General features: G+C 33.9%; 2 protein-coding genes across 2 annotated transcripts; both read right to left on the reverse strand.

The window, feature by feature from the left end:
• Nucleotides 1-719: 719 nt before the first annotated feature.
• On the reverse strand, nucleotides 720-1,530 carry LOC121784377 (transcription factor MYBS1-like). Its single transcript, XM_042182523.1, has 2 exons — nucleotides 1,214-1,530; nucleotides 720-1,119 (listed from the first exon to the last, which is right to left on the reverse strand). The coding sequence occupies exons 1-2, from the start codon at nucleotides 1,528-1,530 to the stop codon at nucleotides 720-722; spliced, it is 717 nt and encodes a 238-aa protein (XP_042038457.1).
• Nucleotides 1,531-16,357: 14,827 nt separating this feature from the next.
• Nucleotides 16,358-17,379, reverse strand: LOC121784378 (protein FAR-RED IMPAIRED RESPONSE 1-like). Its single transcript, XM_042182524.1, has 2 exons — nucleotides 17,219-17,379; nucleotides 16,358-17,168 (listed from the first exon to the last, which is right to left on the reverse strand). The coding sequence occupies exons 1-2, from the start codon at nucleotides 17,377-17,379 to the stop codon at nucleotides 16,358-16,360; spliced, it is 972 nt and encodes a 323-aa protein (XP_042038458.1).
• Between the last annotated feature and the right edge of the window lie 230 nt (nucleotides 17,380-17,609).

Below are 17,609 nucleotides of genomic sequence, written 5' to 3' on the forward strand. Positions count from 1 at the left end.
AAATATTATTAGTACGTATATGTAATGAGCACTGATTGACATTTTCTTTAAAATTTAAAATATACATAAAGATCGATTCGGAATTAAATGCTGACAAATTTTATACACCTTAATTAACAAGTGTAGAACTAGAAAATAAAACGTACACACAACACAAAAAACAAAAATTAAATGATGAAATGAAAAAGTATGAAAAGGGAATAATAAAAAGTGAGACAAATCTCAAATGCTAATTAATTCCGATAGCGTCAAATTCAACAAGAAGGATTACATCTTGTGCAAAACAATGAAGAAGAAGCAGTATCTTTATGCCAGATAATAAACCAAGACACAAGAACACCAATTAAATAAAGACTATTCATAGTGTTAATTAAGCTCAAAACCATTACATTCTTAAAGATCCACTTCATAAAAGCAGCAAGAACACAATTAGAAAAGATAAAATAAATCAAGAATCATACACATAAAATAATGAGTGAAAGAGCTAGGGATTTAAATCGAAATGGAAAATGGAAAGCAAATCGATATCAAAATGAAAATGAAATAGATGAGAGAGTTTGAGTTTATTTAATAACTCTTGATAATAGATTTATTGATGAAAAGAGATAACATTAAGATAAAAGATAGATAGACAGATAGCTCTCACATATCCATCCGCAGTTACCAACACTGCATTAAGCAAACTTCTTATTAAAAAGACCACAAACACATTCCTTCCTTCACCCCCAGAAGTGGTTGGGGTGGAAGCTGGGTGGGGCCGAGGATGAGGACGGGTACGAAGCAGGGTAGACCGCGTGCGAGGGGGCGCTGATAGGCGGCATGAAGCCCTGATTCGGATCCACAGCGTAGGGCTGGTGAATGTTGGGAATTAGGGCTAGCGGAGGGAATGGCAGGGGGAGCGGCGGCGCGTTCAGGGCGGCGGCGCCTGGATTCAGGGTGTGGATGTCGTGAATGCTGGGGCGGCGGCGGCGGCGGTCGGACGGAGTGGAGCTGGTCTGGCGGCGGAAGTATTTCTGAGCGTGGCTGGCCACCTGAGTTGGGGTTTTGGAGACGACGTAGTACCTGGAGATGCTCCTCCAGTCGCCCTTCCCGTACTTGTTCAGCCCCATCAGAAACAGCCTGAAATGAATCAATAGCATTCGATCTCATGCTTCTAATTTCCGATCTAAACAAAAAAATAAAAATTAAAATTAAAAGCAAAAGCAAAATTTACTGATGTTCTTCTTCAGTCCATGGGATGCCTCTGCGGCGTGGCTGGCCAGATTTGCCTCTGATGTCGTCGAGGATTTGGTCGTTGGGATCCATCTCAGGGGCGTCGAGAGGGGGGTAGTCCGGGATGGGGAAGTGGCCGGATTCGATGAGCTCGAGGTCCTGCACCAGTGCCTCGTAGTGGAGCTTAACGTCGTCAAGGGATCGCCATGGGACCTTTGCAGCGAGGCTCTCGAAGAAGTTCGGAGAGGAGTGGTCCACCTCGGCCAGGGCGTTTTCGAACACAGTGTTTTCCTCACTAGTCCACTCTCCAGTTGCCATTGGCATTTCAGATTGTTGGGAGGGTGGTGGAGGTGGTGGTGGTGGGGTTTGTTGGGGTGGTGGAGGGGTTGTTTGTGGTGGTGGGAATGGGGAAGGGAGGCTGAAAAGGGATTCTTCCAAGTTGGAGCTATGGAAATCTGACCACTCCATTGAGTTTTTCTTGTGTGTGTGGTTTTGTTTATGCATTTTATGGCTCTATAAATAAGGGGGGAAACCCTTATTTCATACCCTAGAAATAAAATTTAAAAAGAAAAGAAAAATTGGGACTACTCAAGTCAAATTTGTGAGGTAATGAATCTTCTGTAAAATGGTGAAATGTGTTAGAAATGTGTTAGAAATGCTAACTGGTTATTTAATTTTAATAAAAAATAATGGGGAGAGAGTAGTTTTTAGGTGTAGTGAAAAACTTGGGGCGTAGAGGGCTGGAAAGAACTAAATTACAAAGAATGTGAAACAGAAAGTGATTTGTGGTTTGTTAGGACTAGGAAGTGACAATTAGTGTGGCTTATATATAAACATGGGATTATGATTATTATTTCTTTCTTCAAATAGAATTGGAAATCAGTGAGTAGAGTTTATTAAAATTAAGGATCTGGCAATACTAATAAGCAAGCATGCAGAAACTAGTGAATCATCAATGGTGGGATGCATGAAATTTAATCCTAATTTCCGTATTTGTTATATGGAAAAGTTTTACCAACAATTGCAGTTATTGCTAACTAGGATGAAATTAAAAAAAATTGGTGCAAATATATGAATATTAGCTAATGTCCTAATTAATTAATTTCTCCTTATCACACACAACTGTGTGATTTAAACCAAATTTTACTATCTTGCCAATTATATGTGTCACTGTGAAAGGTTACATGAATACACTAGTGACCTAACTATTTTTTGATGTCGAAAGGTGTACGGTCGTACAAATATTCGCGAGCTAGTGTCCTAATTAGTTTCTCGTTGTCGCACTTGCAACGTGGCAAAGCACGAATATATGCGAGCTAGTGTCTTAATTAATTAATTTCTCTTTGTCGTACTAGGAAACACTTTGTACGGACGGATAAATATACGCGAGCTAGTATCCTAATTAATTTCTCGTTGTCAGGATTGCGGTCAAACTAGTGTCCTAATTAATTTCTCGTTGTCGGGATTGCGGTCAAACTAGTGTCCTGATTAATTTATATTTGCCGCGATTATGAGAATATTAATATGCGATGGCACCGACACGAGAGGTGGTCGACTGACTAGTGTCCTAATTAAATTCTCCGGTCGGAATTCGGGCCGGGCTACGGCACATGCAAGAAGGGAATGTGATATCAGAAAAGTGTGGCATGTCTATCTACAATAGAATAGTTTTGTCAACATTGAGGCTAATAGGTCATAGTTAGGTAGAAATGGCCAAATTAGAGGCTCTTTTAGAACGTGTTTTCGTGCAAAAAAATTTAAATAGAATCCAACACTTGTCTTAGTGAATGAGAGAGCTTTAGAGAAAAAGCCTTTTATGACATACTTACATGCGTATTATAGAAAAGGTAGAACTTGGGCGTCAAAAGTCCTATGTAATTTATTATTACGAACCATAAAAAGATATGTGCAATAAATGTTTTGTAATGCAATTTCATATCCAAGTCTCGACTCAATTTTCAGTACATGGGTTTTAACGACGCCCATCATCGTACTTAATTAATTATATCAAAGTAGAAAATGAAACAATTGATTTTAATAGACTACTATAAAAAAATATGAGACCTCAAATCTTATGAAATGCGACTTTAATTATGTATTTATAACACATTTAGATACCCTTTTTGCTATTCCAATGTTAAAAGTTTCGAATTTCGATTTCAAATAATCGGAAGACTCTGGCTTTAATGAAAAAAAAGAGAATTAATTTGTTTATCTTACATCGCAACCGATTTTTTTAAATCTTATTAAACTCTAGTGATAATCAATAAGCCTTAGTTGGATTTAATTAGGATGAAAACATGGTAAATCTGGATATGAACTCAGATTTTACCTACTTAAATGTATATGGTTTCGAAAGTTGCAAGTTCATTTGTCTCAAGCACTTGTAGAGAGTGATTACTTATGTTTTTCTAGCTGTAAATTAAATTTATTACCAGCATCTGATTGAAAATTACGATGAACTATGAATATATAACACGATTAAATAAGAAGATTGCTGGAATTAGAAGAGTGCACATGACATCCCTAATTTGTCCCACTTTAATTGACCCATTTTATAAAATTTTAAGAAAAATAGTAGTATTAGTTTTATAGTAATATATAGGAAATTCATAGAATGTAGTAATATTTATTTACTAAAATAATAAAAACAAAATGATACGTCCTAAATTGGAAAAGTGTGTCACACTACGTTGTTAATTGCATTCAAAATAAAATACTAATTATTTTTTCTGAATTTTGTGCACCTCTACATTATACCTAAAAATACTTTTGCTATTTAAAATGGCTGAATTAGGAATTGGGATTTGGGATTTTATCTCTGCAAGAATAAGTGATATCACAAAAAGTGCATAAGGATTTTTAATCATGAAGTAGTTCATCGGCATATATATTTTTACTTTTATAGTATTAGTTTAAGTAAATAGATTCTGTAGCTTTATTTTGCATTTTAACTTCATTCATCCTGCGGATTGACACAAAATAAATTTGTGGAATGTAATGTATATTTACCAAAATAATAAAAGTAAAATGAGATTGACACAAATTAAATTTGTGGACTGTAATGTATATTTACCAAAATAATAAAAGTAAATGAGATTGACACAAAATAAATTTATGGAATGTAATGTTTATTTACCAAAATAATAAAGTAAAATGAGATTGACACAAAATAAATTTGTGGAATGTAATGTTAATTTACCAAAATAATAAAAGTAAAATGAGACATCTAAGATGGAAAAGTATGACAAACTATGTTTTAAATTGCATTCAAAATAAAGTAATTATTTTTTCTGAAATTGGTGAACCTCTACATTATACTTTAAAAAAACTTTTGGTATTTTATTCCGTGCAAACACCATTGGATTAAAAGTTGTCCGAATCCATCTAAATATAAGTAGAAATTGAAGGTGGCCTAATTAAATTCATATGGATTTCCAAATTAGTACTTAAATTGGTTGAATTAGGAGTTGGGATTTAGGATTTTATCTCTATAAGAATAAGTGATATCACAAAAAAGTGTAGTACATAAGAACTTTAATCATAATACGCCGAAAAAATACCATGATTTTAATCATGAAGAATGCTTTTTTTTATATTAGTTAAGTAAATAGATGATGTTGTTTATTTTGCATTTTACACAAAATAAATTTGTGAATGTAATGTTTATTTACTAAAATAAGAAAAGCAAAATGAGACGTTCAAAAATGGAAAAGTGTGACACATTATGTTATAAATTGCATTCGAAATAAAGTAATTGATTTTTCTGAATTTGGTGTACCTCTACATTATACTCAAAATATATATATATTAGCTTTCATTCCACGCGAGTACTAAATGTTGTGCGAATCCACTAAAAATAAGTAGAAATCAAACTTTTCCTAATTAAATTCATATGGATTTACAAAGTAGTAAGTAGTGTACTAAAATAGGCTGTTTTATCTCTGAGAGAACAAGTGAAGAGATATCACAAAAAAGTCTTGTACATAACTGTCACGACCGCACTTGCTAAGGATAGCATAGTCGGGGAACCGTGACTAGGGGTGGGGGTATAAGAAGCGGGAAAAGAATTAAGGGAAAATAAAATCAAACATTGGTTGCGAGTCATGACTAATCAAGTGTTGATACATAGAAGAAAATATACTCGAGTAATTGTTTGTAAAAATTTCAAAATATCAGAGTTTTGAACAAAATAAACTTGAGTCTTTTAAGATGCACAACGGAAGCAAATGAACGCAGTTCCATGTATGAAGACATGAACCTCCGAGAGTCAAAATCTGACTGAATTAAATGTCTTGTCTCAATAGCACTTCCTCCACCACTTCGCTGCTCAACCTGCACATTTAGAAATATATGCAGGACTGAGTACAAAAGTACTCAGTGAACACATTGCCGAAAAATACAAATATACATTTGAAAATATTGTCAAGCCATCATCACAGTAACACCCGGGGGTTTATTGAAAAGGAACCGAGCTTACTAAAAATATTCACATTGGGCTGCAGCCCCCTTTTCCTGTACTTAGCCATATCTGATCACATTGTGCCGTTGAGATGGTGTTCTCATACGGTCACCTTCCCTGCCCATCATGTCAGAGGTATCCTTGTGCCGGGAAGGTGGCCACCTTCCACGGTCACCTTCTCTGCCGTTCACGGTCAGAGGTTCCAAGTAGGGACACCACCCTACCAAGACTCAAACTCGAATCGATTCACATATATCATCATTCATAATTCACTTGGCCGTAGCCAACAGATAGGCATCATACACAAAACATTTATGGCAAGACAACATCCTTAAAAATCACGAACATGAGTTCGTGTTTTCACAAAATACGATTTGTATTTTTAGTATAAGAAAGCTCACCTCGTGCGTTTAAATTCCACAACTTGAATTTGTTTACACCTTCCATCACTTGCTCGTAGATATGGCCTTTAACCACAATGAATACTCTAGCCGGACGGTTGATTCCTCTTTCCACTCTATGGTTTTTTTTAATCCCATCATCAACTATTCTTCAATTGTTTCTTCTTTTCCTCCTTCCGTTTCTTCTCTATAAAAAAAATAGGCATCCTACTTAACTGAGCATATAACTTATATACTACTCCAATCCTATTATGTCGGTATGTTCACCGATTTTGCTGTATATCTTTTTACTATTTTAATGATTTCATTCTTAAAGCTTAGCTATAGCAATGCCTCGTCAACCAAGTTACTAATATAGATGTACACATGTTTCTTTTATAATGTGCGGTTCCATGCATGAACTTACCCACGTCATTATCCATTTTTCCATTTAATTTCCTATTTAAATATCAACTTTTATTTATTAACTAAAACAATATGTATATATACACATACTTACATATGTCTACTTTACACATATTAACACATAATATATACGTACATATATGTACATAATAAATATGGTGTATTATAGTACTACAATAATAATATATTTACCTCCCATGTGTATATATGTGTGCTTAGCCAGATTTAATTATCGTCGTCTTATTGCAAAATATTAATAAAATTGTATGACCTAAGATTCATGGCTTAAGGAGTCGTATAGAAACTTGGGTTGTTAGAGATTGAATCATAATTCGCCAAATAAACAAAATGACTTTTAATCATGAAGAATGCCTATATTTTAATTTTTATGTTAGTTAATTAAATAGATTCTGCTGCTTTATTTTTTTCATTTCAACTTCATTCATCCCGCGGATTGACACAACGAAGAATTGAGTCAAAAGAGGAGAATCAAAATTTTTATATATAATACTCCCTCCGTCCCCTTGTAGTAAGTGCATAAGTTTTCGGCACGAAGATTAAGAAATGAGTGTTTAGTGGTTAAGTGGAATTGATAATAAAGTAGATAAAGTGATATGATATTTTTCTTTTTCTTTTTCTTTTATTGTAATAATTTGATTCCAATTAACTATCATTTATTTAACTTGATTTCTTTAGGACATAATTAAATTATTAATGCTATCTAATTCATATTTTTTTTATATATTCTAGTAAAGTCTATGTAATAAAGGAATAATTACAATCTGATTTTACACAACAAAATTAAAAAATCCGAAAAGAGTAACTGAAATTAAATGCAATAAATTTAACGGACAATCTATAAAATTTAACACGGTTGTATTCAACTAAAATTAATTGCAATAAATGTATATTTTTGTATGTTTTCAGATCATTCCTGCCATAATGGAAAAATGGCCTGAGGGGGCAAGTAAGTTTATCAACATTCAACAAGATAATGCAAAACCTCACTTAGCAAATCATGACGCGGATTTTAGGGCCGCTGCCACTCAAAATGGTTTGAATATTAAGTTAGTGCAGCAACCAGCAAACACGCCTGATACTAATGTGAACGATTTGGGTTGGTTCAGAGCAATACAATCATTGCAGTTTCAGACTCCATGCAAAACCTTAGATGAGTTAGTTAAGGTAGTGGAGAAGTCTTTCAATGACTTAAGTCATGTTACTTTGGACAATGTATTCCACACATTACAAGATGTATGGTAGAGCTAATGAAGGTGAATGGACATAATCGCTACAAAATTCCCCACATAGGGAAAACAGCATTAAGAAGAAGTGCACAACTTGCGGACAACTTAGAAGTCCCACAAAAGCTGGTCAATGAATGTATTTCTTATCTGGTGGAAGAAGGTTGTGGTGAAGGAATGGATAGGATTGTCCGTGGTATAGGTATGTGAAGATAGGAGTTGATGCATGCATTGTGTTTTTGTAAATGGTTTTTGTAAAGCATAAGTTAGCTTCAATATCAGTTTTTGTACTGCATAAGTAGATGCAAAAGCAGCATATGCAAATAGTTTTTGTAATGCATAGGTAGATGCTATAACAACTTTTGTACTAATGCATAAGTAGATGCAATCAACCTTTTGTAATGCATAAATATATGCAATATCAGTCTTTTTAATGCATGAGTAGATGCAAAATCATTTTTTGTTAATGGTTTTTGTAATGCACAAAATTAGTCTAAACAATGAACAAAATTAGCAACAAACATTGAACAAAATCAGCCATAAACATATGCTAGATCCACACAACAAATCAAGTCATCCATATATGCAAAATCATTTTTTTAAAGGTTTTTGTAACTCACAATCTCAGTCACAAATAATGCACAAAACCAGCAACAAACATTGCACACAATCAGACATAAACATATGCTAGATCCACACAACAGATAAAGTCACTCATATATGCAAAATCATTTTTTGTAATGCACAAAATCAGCCTCAAACAATGCACAAATTCAACCAACAGCATCTGCTAGGTTCACACAACAACAGATCAAATCACACATGCATTATCCACACAACCCATCTGGCAGAAGACTTGTCGCCTTCCTCTCCAAGCTTTACAGCACGGATGCCTCCAATCGACCCACCGCTCCTCTTTGTCATCGCGGTGGGGGTGAAATCGCCGGAAGTGTGAGATCGGGATGGGGGTGGTGTTGCGGTAAGCTCAGGGTTGGGTTGGCGTAGCGGTATTTTTAGCGACATCTGATGGGTCAGATCGCGGTGGGGGCGCCGTCGGTGTGAGGGGGCGGCGAGGCTCAACCCGAGTTTCCTCATTAAGGTCGTTCTCGAGCCAATTAAAAACAGAGCGTTGCGTTGTGAGAATCAATACATAAGATGAACCAAAGTGGAAGGAGAGAATGGGTAAACGTTGGGGGCAGAGGAGAAGGAGAGGCGGCGGAAGATTGAAAGTGAGAACTAGGGTTTTTCGATTCTCCTTCAATGCCGAGAAAAGGGATAGAGAGAGATGGTAAAGATGAGAGAGAAAGACGTTTAGTTGAAATGATTTGTTTTTGGATGGGGTAGGTGGGCGGCTGACTCATTTAATAAAAATGGGAGTAATTAGATTTAAATGGTAATAAGGGGATCATTAATTAAGTAGTTAAAATCTCTAACTTTTACTCTAAATGGAAATGACTCAGCTATAGTGGGACAATCAAAAAAAGAATATGACTCGGCTATAGAGGGACGGAGGGAGTATTGGTTTTTTTTCAAATAAAGCAGAGTTAGTTCTTATCTCTAAGCCGACGTTTTGAATTCTCAGTGTTTTAATTTGGCCGTTTGTAATTTGCTAACTATGAACCAGAAATCATAGTCTCACAAATGAATTAAATAATATTAAAAAATTCGATTCATCAGCACAAAACGGTTACTCATAAATAAAAGTTACTCATTTTGAATTTTGGAATGGAAATGAAGAAATACAGCCTTCGACAGGAAGAGGTATTGAGCCAACAGTTTTACAATTTGGAGAGAAGGGATCTTTTTTCTTTTTCTCTTTTTCCACCTTTCCTTTCCCCTCTTAAATGCATAAATTAAAACAGTAAGTGGACATTTTCAAAATTTACATTCTTAACTGATTTTATAAAATTAATGACATAACTGAAACACTACGTGTTCATACTACTCCCTCCCTCTACAAAAAATAGACAAGATTGTGAATGATACAGGTTTTAATGTATAATTGATAAAGTAAGAGAGAGATAGGAAAAATAAGAGAGTGTTAGTGGATTGTAGAGTCCACATTTAGAATGATGTGTAGGGTTAGTATTGGTTGAAAACTTTCCTTTTTGAACTTAGTCTATTTTTTGTGGACGGATCAAAATGACAAAACTTGTCTATTTTTTGTGGACGGATGGAGTATTTTTTACGATCTATTTGATATATATTTATTATTTATATATGTGGATTATGGACTAAATGATTTATTATATTTTAAAATAAAATATGACTATCCCTTAACTAAAAAATCTCTATTATACATTTGATTATATAAAATCCTAGTACAATGTTAAAACTTTTAGTTAGCTTTAGTAGCCCTCAAATTAACTAGATTGTATAAAATTTACATAAAAACCTATGTTAGAAAACATGAATTTATTTCTTTGTAGAGATCCTAATTATTTGATAATAAAGATTTTGTCACATTTGAATTTGTATATCTAGAGTACGCCAAAAAAGAATTTTATGAACTTTATATAGATATTGCTATTAGAATGTGAATGTCGACACTCCCCGATCCTCGAAAGTTTATTTTATTTATCTAAGAAGGATAATAAAATGCTAGCTTCATTTATTTTAGTCTCTAATCCTAATGCTAATACATTTATATTTTGTTTATGGTTGCAAATACTAACGATTTGTTCTCATCTTGGAACGAAGAGTAACTATATCGTTCATACAAAAAGTTTTACCATTTTTTACGTGTTTATGGTTGCAATCCTAAACTCAAAAATGTCTATTATACATTTGATTATTTGGTTTTATTGTGGTACATTATGTCATCGTGTATTTGAAAATGTCAATATTTTCCTACCTGGTTACCGAGTCTTTGGCTTAAATAACCCAAAATGAGGAATTTACATTATTCTTTAAAAAAATTCATTATTGTTTTATGTTGGTTAAAAAAATTCATTGATATAATTGATTCAAAATATTTCATACGCAAATACATATGTGGATATTGCCCTCAATTATGTCAATTACTTGAAACTTTTTGTACCAATATAAAATAATTATAAAATTAACATTTTGTACCATCCCTTACTTAACAATCGAGTAAGTGAGACAATTCTCATATTAACATAAAATCCCTGTTTTTGTTGGCAAACGAGAAAACAACTATATAACGGCTAGAATGGAGCCATGAACCTAATCACCAAATCTTGATACATATTAACATGGAAAATTGTTTAGTATGAATACAAGATTATCAAAATTTAGGCAGGAAAAGATACATCCAAAATATGTTTATGCACGCCACAATTATCATATTTAAAAGAAATACTCGGACAACAATAGGCTGATTAGTAACCATACCTGAGCAGCTGCACGATAAAAAAAAAATAACTATTCCATTTAGGAAAGTGGGATGAAGTGTGTGCTTCAACAAGCCCAATAGTATGCTCAAAATTAGAACATAATTTATGAAATTAATTAAACGTTATGCAACCTATATACTTGCAGTACAATATTATCTCCCGCAAATCTTTCTCTCAAGAACCAACATTAAAAAATAGCTCAAACCTACATTTATATAACATCATTTATTCTCAAAGAATTTGTACTAATGCTGTAACCAGATACTATCATTTTATAGAATTAATTTGACAGAATGCGTAATGAAGTATGTAACTTGATAATCTATCTACATAAGTCATTGAGTCGAATACAAAAATATATGACATTCTTATCCACATACCAACAATTATACACATCAAGTATATTACATATCAACCATATATAGCCTAAATACTTAGCTATAGTGGCAAATCAGATCTTATGCAAATACATATATATGTGGATATTTCCCTCATTAGGAAGCCGCACTATCATTTATTTTGGGCGCAGACAGATAATTCCGAGAATAAATTAGACCACGCATGAGAGTATGTACCAGACAGATCGGATAAGGGCTCATTGATAAGAAACCGTCATCGCTTTGGTTATCTAGAAGACGAATGATCACATAATATGCAGCGCTGTTGTCCTCTAGCATGTCAACGTTACCCACTAAATACACTCAATCATGGGTCATAAACACACTCGGTCATACTTATTTTCGTATCAACACCTATTTTCAACAAATTCCAAACATATATAACGCATCAACAACTTATTTACACACAATATCATATCACATAAATAGAGTAAATTCCAATTCCTTTAATATCATCACCCATATCCTCCTCACTCACATTTCCAAGCACATAATGATCACATATTTCATCACAGATTAAAACATATTCTATATACAATCACGTAAACTTTATTTAAGAGTTATGGCCAATAAACAAACTACCTAAAATTTCAAAAAGCATTGATGTTGGAATCATTTTATTTCTTTACTTTCTCACTTGTGCGATGAGGTAAAGTTTTAGGGCCCCACGAATCAAAGTGTGGTAACAACCAAATTATGTTTATAGACTACTCCTAGTTAACATTACTAAAAATAAAATAAAATAAAATAAGAAGTATTAGTTGTAACTGAAAAACTGTAAATGTTTTCAAATCAAACTAAAAGTTATAAAATCACATAGAAAATATAAAGAAATATAAAATCACCTAGATAATTTTTAAAAATGCAAAATCACCTAAGGAATATTAATTAATGTAAAGTCACATGAATTAATATGAAGAGATAAAAAGTTTTTAGGGATAAGAACAAAAACTACCTAACTAGAAAGAACAAAAAAACTTTACGCAAAAATATATATGTACAAACAAAATTCTCTTTTATGTGATTCTTAACTTTAGTAGTACTATATGTTGTAAAAAAAATCCATCAGTTCTCTAACTCCGAACTAAAAAATCTATAAATATACTTAAAAATATTAGAAGTTGAGATCTAATATTAACTTAAATAGTCTAGCATAAATATTCAACTATAATCCAACAAGTTTAATTTAAAAATATATAGTAAATCTTCCCAACTATGCATAACTAAACTCGTTTAGATTTTTATAAATATACTTACAAGAATCCTCAAAATTCCACACCATCTATATGATGTCCCAATTTTACTCTGCCAAAAATATAGATTTCTAGTTTATCAAGGTTTAATTAATTTATATTGTAAGTTGTAGAGTCACATTATTCACAAATCCACTCTTAAAGACCGAATCACCGAACCATACCAAATTAGGGTTTTTAGATCTAGTTTTTTATGGATGAGAGACACAAATTTATCAATTATTTTCGCCTACATCACAAGCCTATTTTAATTCATCCGAAGTTAATAAGTCACACTAACATGTTACGAAGATTTAACTTCTTTCCAGTAGGTTTTTACTTCATTCCAGTTGGTTTTTACTTCATTCCAGTAGGATTATTACTTCATTCCAGTACGTAAATGCGGTTTCGCCGTCGCGTGCCGTTCTTTCTCTCTACAATATCTATCACCACCACCACAACGCTGATATGGTGTAATAAACACATAGAATGATGTAATAAATTATTGGAATGAAGTATGTGTAGAAGCATTTGAAGTCCTACTGGAATGAAGTAAAAACCTTATCCAATGAAGTAATAACGTTTCTAAATGAAGTAATAAACACACTTGAATAAAATGCATTTTTAATGTAAATAAAGTAAAAACTCAGGTCAATGAATTCAAATGAAACATATGTTGAATCATTTCAAAACCTACTGGAAGAAAGTAAAAACATGTTGTAGTTTCAAGGTATTACGAACAGAATGAAGTAATAAACCTATACAATGAAGTAAAATGGGCTTGTAATGAAGACCGAAAAATTTACACAGCAACATATCTCATCAAAAAAACTAGATCTAATGGCCCAGATTTGGTCTCTAATTCGGTCTTTAAAATTGGTTCGACATTGATCACAACTCGTAAGTTGTAACTGTAAATCCTAAAGTCAATCCAAAAGCCCCATTAAAGAACTCTAGGCAGCGGAAGAATCAATTTCTTGGCTAACGGTACAATGCCTTCCTCATCAAATGTCATGGGTGGGTTCGAAATTTTTGTTTTGAATTCTTTCATTCTCTTTGAGTCCATTTTATTTTTTAGTCTCTGTGCTGTAATATTATATTTTCTCTTTTAAGTTTTATTTTGTATATTTTTTATTTTAAATTCTTCCAATGTATTTTATTTTAGTAATACATATATATCTAAGAATCTTGATTTTGAATAACGGAAGATATATAAGTAGTAAAAGATCAATTAATTTTTTACACTCCAAGTTGCTATAGTTAAATATTAGAAAGCAATCGACTTTTTTATATAAAAAAGAATATAATTAAAGATGTAGGTGTTGATTGAGAGAACATATTAAAGTGAAAAAAAATCAATTAAATTTTAACACTTCAAGTTCTATAATTATACATCGTCCCAACAAATATGAAATATTTGGTTTCGGTACAAGATTTTATGTAGTAAAGTAGTAAGAGATATGAAAAAGTAGAGATGGCGTTGTTTCCATTACCAAAAAGAAAACAATTCATTTTTAATGAGACAAATCAACAAGGAAATCGTTTCATTTTAAATTGGACAAATGGAGTATATCGATATCGCATCCTTAAACCAAAAATATTGGATTTGGTAGTACTGACTCTAGGTCGTCTCTATATTTACACACACCAAGCTTTAGGTAAAATCTAAACCCTGATTTTAATTTGTATTAAAAAATTAGAAGAATAAGTGATGAAGGGAGGTTGCTTGCACAAAATGGAGGTAGAATTAGCCTAGTATCCCCGGAATATGGCAATGACACATAACTAATTAACTGTTGCAAAGGCAACTCAAGGCATTTTACAAGTGGTGTGAGACAAATAAATTGGCGATATGTTTAATTCTAATTTCATTGTAAAAAAATATTTCACCAACTAGTAGAAGATATTTTAACGCTCTTTGAGAGAATACAAGTTCTTGATAAGTTCTTTGACATGGACGATCATGCTACTTTCTTAAAAGTTGTATCTCATATCTTTTGAAACTATTAATCTATGACTACCTCCATCATTTAAGAATTTGTATAATTTTTATGCTTTTGTGAGTATTATGTTATTAAGAATAGTTTATATGATTATGTTATTACAAAATACTATATAGTCAATAAGATAATATTTAAGTTGTTACACAATATTTAGAGATGTGCAAAAATTAAACAACCAAAACACCTCATGGCCCAAGAAAAACTAAAACTGAATTTATTCGATAAAAATAAACTATTACTCCATGTGTCCCTTAAAATTTGGCACCATTTGACCTGACACGGGTTTTAAGAAATGTAATAGAAAGTGGGTTGAAAAAGTTAGTGGCATGTGATTTCTACTTTTATATATTAGTTTTAAAATAAAATGTGAGTAGGAATGAGTTAGTGAAATATATGGTCTACATTATAGGTACAAAATCTGAAATGCTTTGCCCGACAAAATTGCAGCAACACACAGTTGTAGACACTCCTGCAGAATGGGATGAACGAAGGCAATTCGCTTCTTTTTGGATAATAATGTTCGAGGAAGCGCTTGGCGCAGGATGCTACCAATGGGAGAAATACGATATGGTGAGGGATATTATACTAATGTTTCTGAGATTCAATGCTATTGTACACATTACAAGTTAATGAAATGTACCCTTCGTTGTGCAGTTCTTCTTCCCAATTTGGGGTGATAGCCATCAATACGTGGTGTGTTTCGATCTGGCGGAAGGCAAAATGAATATCATAGACCACAGTTTGGCTGAACCTCGCGGATCCTTCAGCGCCAAATATGGCAAGACACCCTCTCTCCTAGTATGTAGTATGTTTACTCAGTTCAGTAGCATTATATTAAACAACATGTACATTGTAAAGAGTTCTTACACACTTTTCATATTTGATGTAGAAAAAATTCATGGCAGATGCACTTACCAAGTGCAAAGTACACAAAATGGCAGGGCAGGTACGAAAATGTAGTACCCATGTGGTGACAATGCCCTGGAGGAACAACTTTGTAACAATGGAGACGGGGTGTACGTCATGCGCTAAATGGAGACGTACTTCGGGGAGAAGGAGAAGGATTGAGAGTGCGGATTGAACGCAAAAGGCACAAAGAGCTTAGAGATGTTCAGAATCAAGTATGCAAAGACACTCCTAACTTGTGCACACAACTCCAGGGGTGGCATCAACCAGTCTCAAGCCACGAGGTATTGGAGAGAGAGACCGGCCAAGTTCAACTTCAAACAATGGGTCGAACATTATGGGCTGGAGTGAGTGCGCGTTTCGGCTGAGGTGAGTGAGGTTAGGGATGTTGATGGGACAATTATTAGCTGGAGTGAGTATTAAAACTATCGGGTTTTTTTTATAAGTCCTGTTGGAAAGTGTACACAGCCAACTTGTGGCTTGGTGTCTTGTGAACAGCTTGTTATGTGCGTTTTGCAAACAAAAACATTTTTTGGATATTTTTGTCTGATTACAGTGAGTCGGCGCATCTAATTGTTATATTTCTAAAAATAATGAAACGTTACACAATAGTAATGTAAAATAGGTATAAAATAATGTAGACAGGGTTAACTTTATTAATCTAATAATGTCTAATAATGTCTCAAATCGTCTAAGAAACCCATAGAACATCGAAATCGTCTGATTAGACATCGTTTACCTATCGTCAACGATGGACCTGGTAGGCAGGGCATCCTGAAACTCCCCATGTACAACCTTGGCTAAGGGAGTCTTCTTCCATCTGCTTTCGCAGTATTTATCTGGGATTTTTTTCACTTCATTGTTCTGGAACAAAAAAAAGATATGGCTGCACATATAACCCTGCCTACCAAATAGTTTGCATTCGCACGAGTATGAGTCATCATTCTTATCATGACGGAGAACGTATAAATTGCGCTTGTTGTCCCCAAGCTTGTAGGTGTCAACCATTTCTGCAGGTGAAAATCCAAGCACGCGGCATCTGTCATTACCCTCAACAATTTCTTCTTGGATTTTCTTGAACATACTGTCGGTGTACAGCGTGGAAGCATGTTTCTCGAATGGCAGAGTAGTGGCCAGTATGGGCAGGGCAGTGGCATCGTGGTAGTCCAATGTTGTTCTACTGTTCCGCTGGAATTCAAGGGCGTGGTTGAAATTTAAGTAGAATTTAGCAATGTTAGCTCGGGGCTTCAGAAAATTTTTGTAGAAGCTATTCTCCGATTCGGATATGGACGTAGTCCTAATCATCGATCCCAGAGGAAAATCTCTAAAGTACGCTGGTATCCAGAATTGCCTATACTCGTACAATGTGGCGAACCAGTCAATGTCCTCCAGCTTATGATGTTCCACCAATCTATTCCACTCCTCTTCAAATTCGTCAGGTTCAAGAAGGTCCGACCACACGCAAGCATTGAATTTCTTCTTGAAATCGTCGTCCCTCAACAACCTGTTCGGTAACTTGGTGGCCGCGTAATGTACAACTATATGCCTTGTAATGTACAATAGACATAATTGAAGTTATACATGTTTGTGTTGTACGTGGAGTCAAAGGCTACAATATCACCAAACATGTGGTAATTCCTCTTCATCAGACCGTCACACCAAAATAGAGCAACCAACTGGTTAGAAGCATTAACTTTGTAGTGATATGTGAACGCCTCGGACATTTCCTTCTTCTTAGCCATATCATCCAACACCATTTGCACATCAAATCCATGTGTGTATGCTTTGATGTCTCGAGAAGCATTTCTGATATCCCCGACAGTGCAACCAACAAGGTCAAACCCACCGAGAATTTCCTTCAACACTTTAAATGTAAGTGTTATATTAGCCTTGGAACAGTCAAGAATGAATTTCTAATGTACATCATCCAACTTTCGATTGATTGACATAAATTGCTGATGCTCTGACTCAACCATAAGATGGTTAT

This window comes from Salvia splendens, chromosome 21 (genome assembly GCF_004379255.2).
Source record: "Salvia splendens isolate huo1 chromosome 21, SspV2, whole genome shotgun sequence".
Classification (NCBI taxonomy): domain Eukaryota; kingdom Viridiplantae; phylum Streptophyta; class Magnoliopsida; order Lamiales; family Lamiaceae; genus Salvia; species Salvia splendens.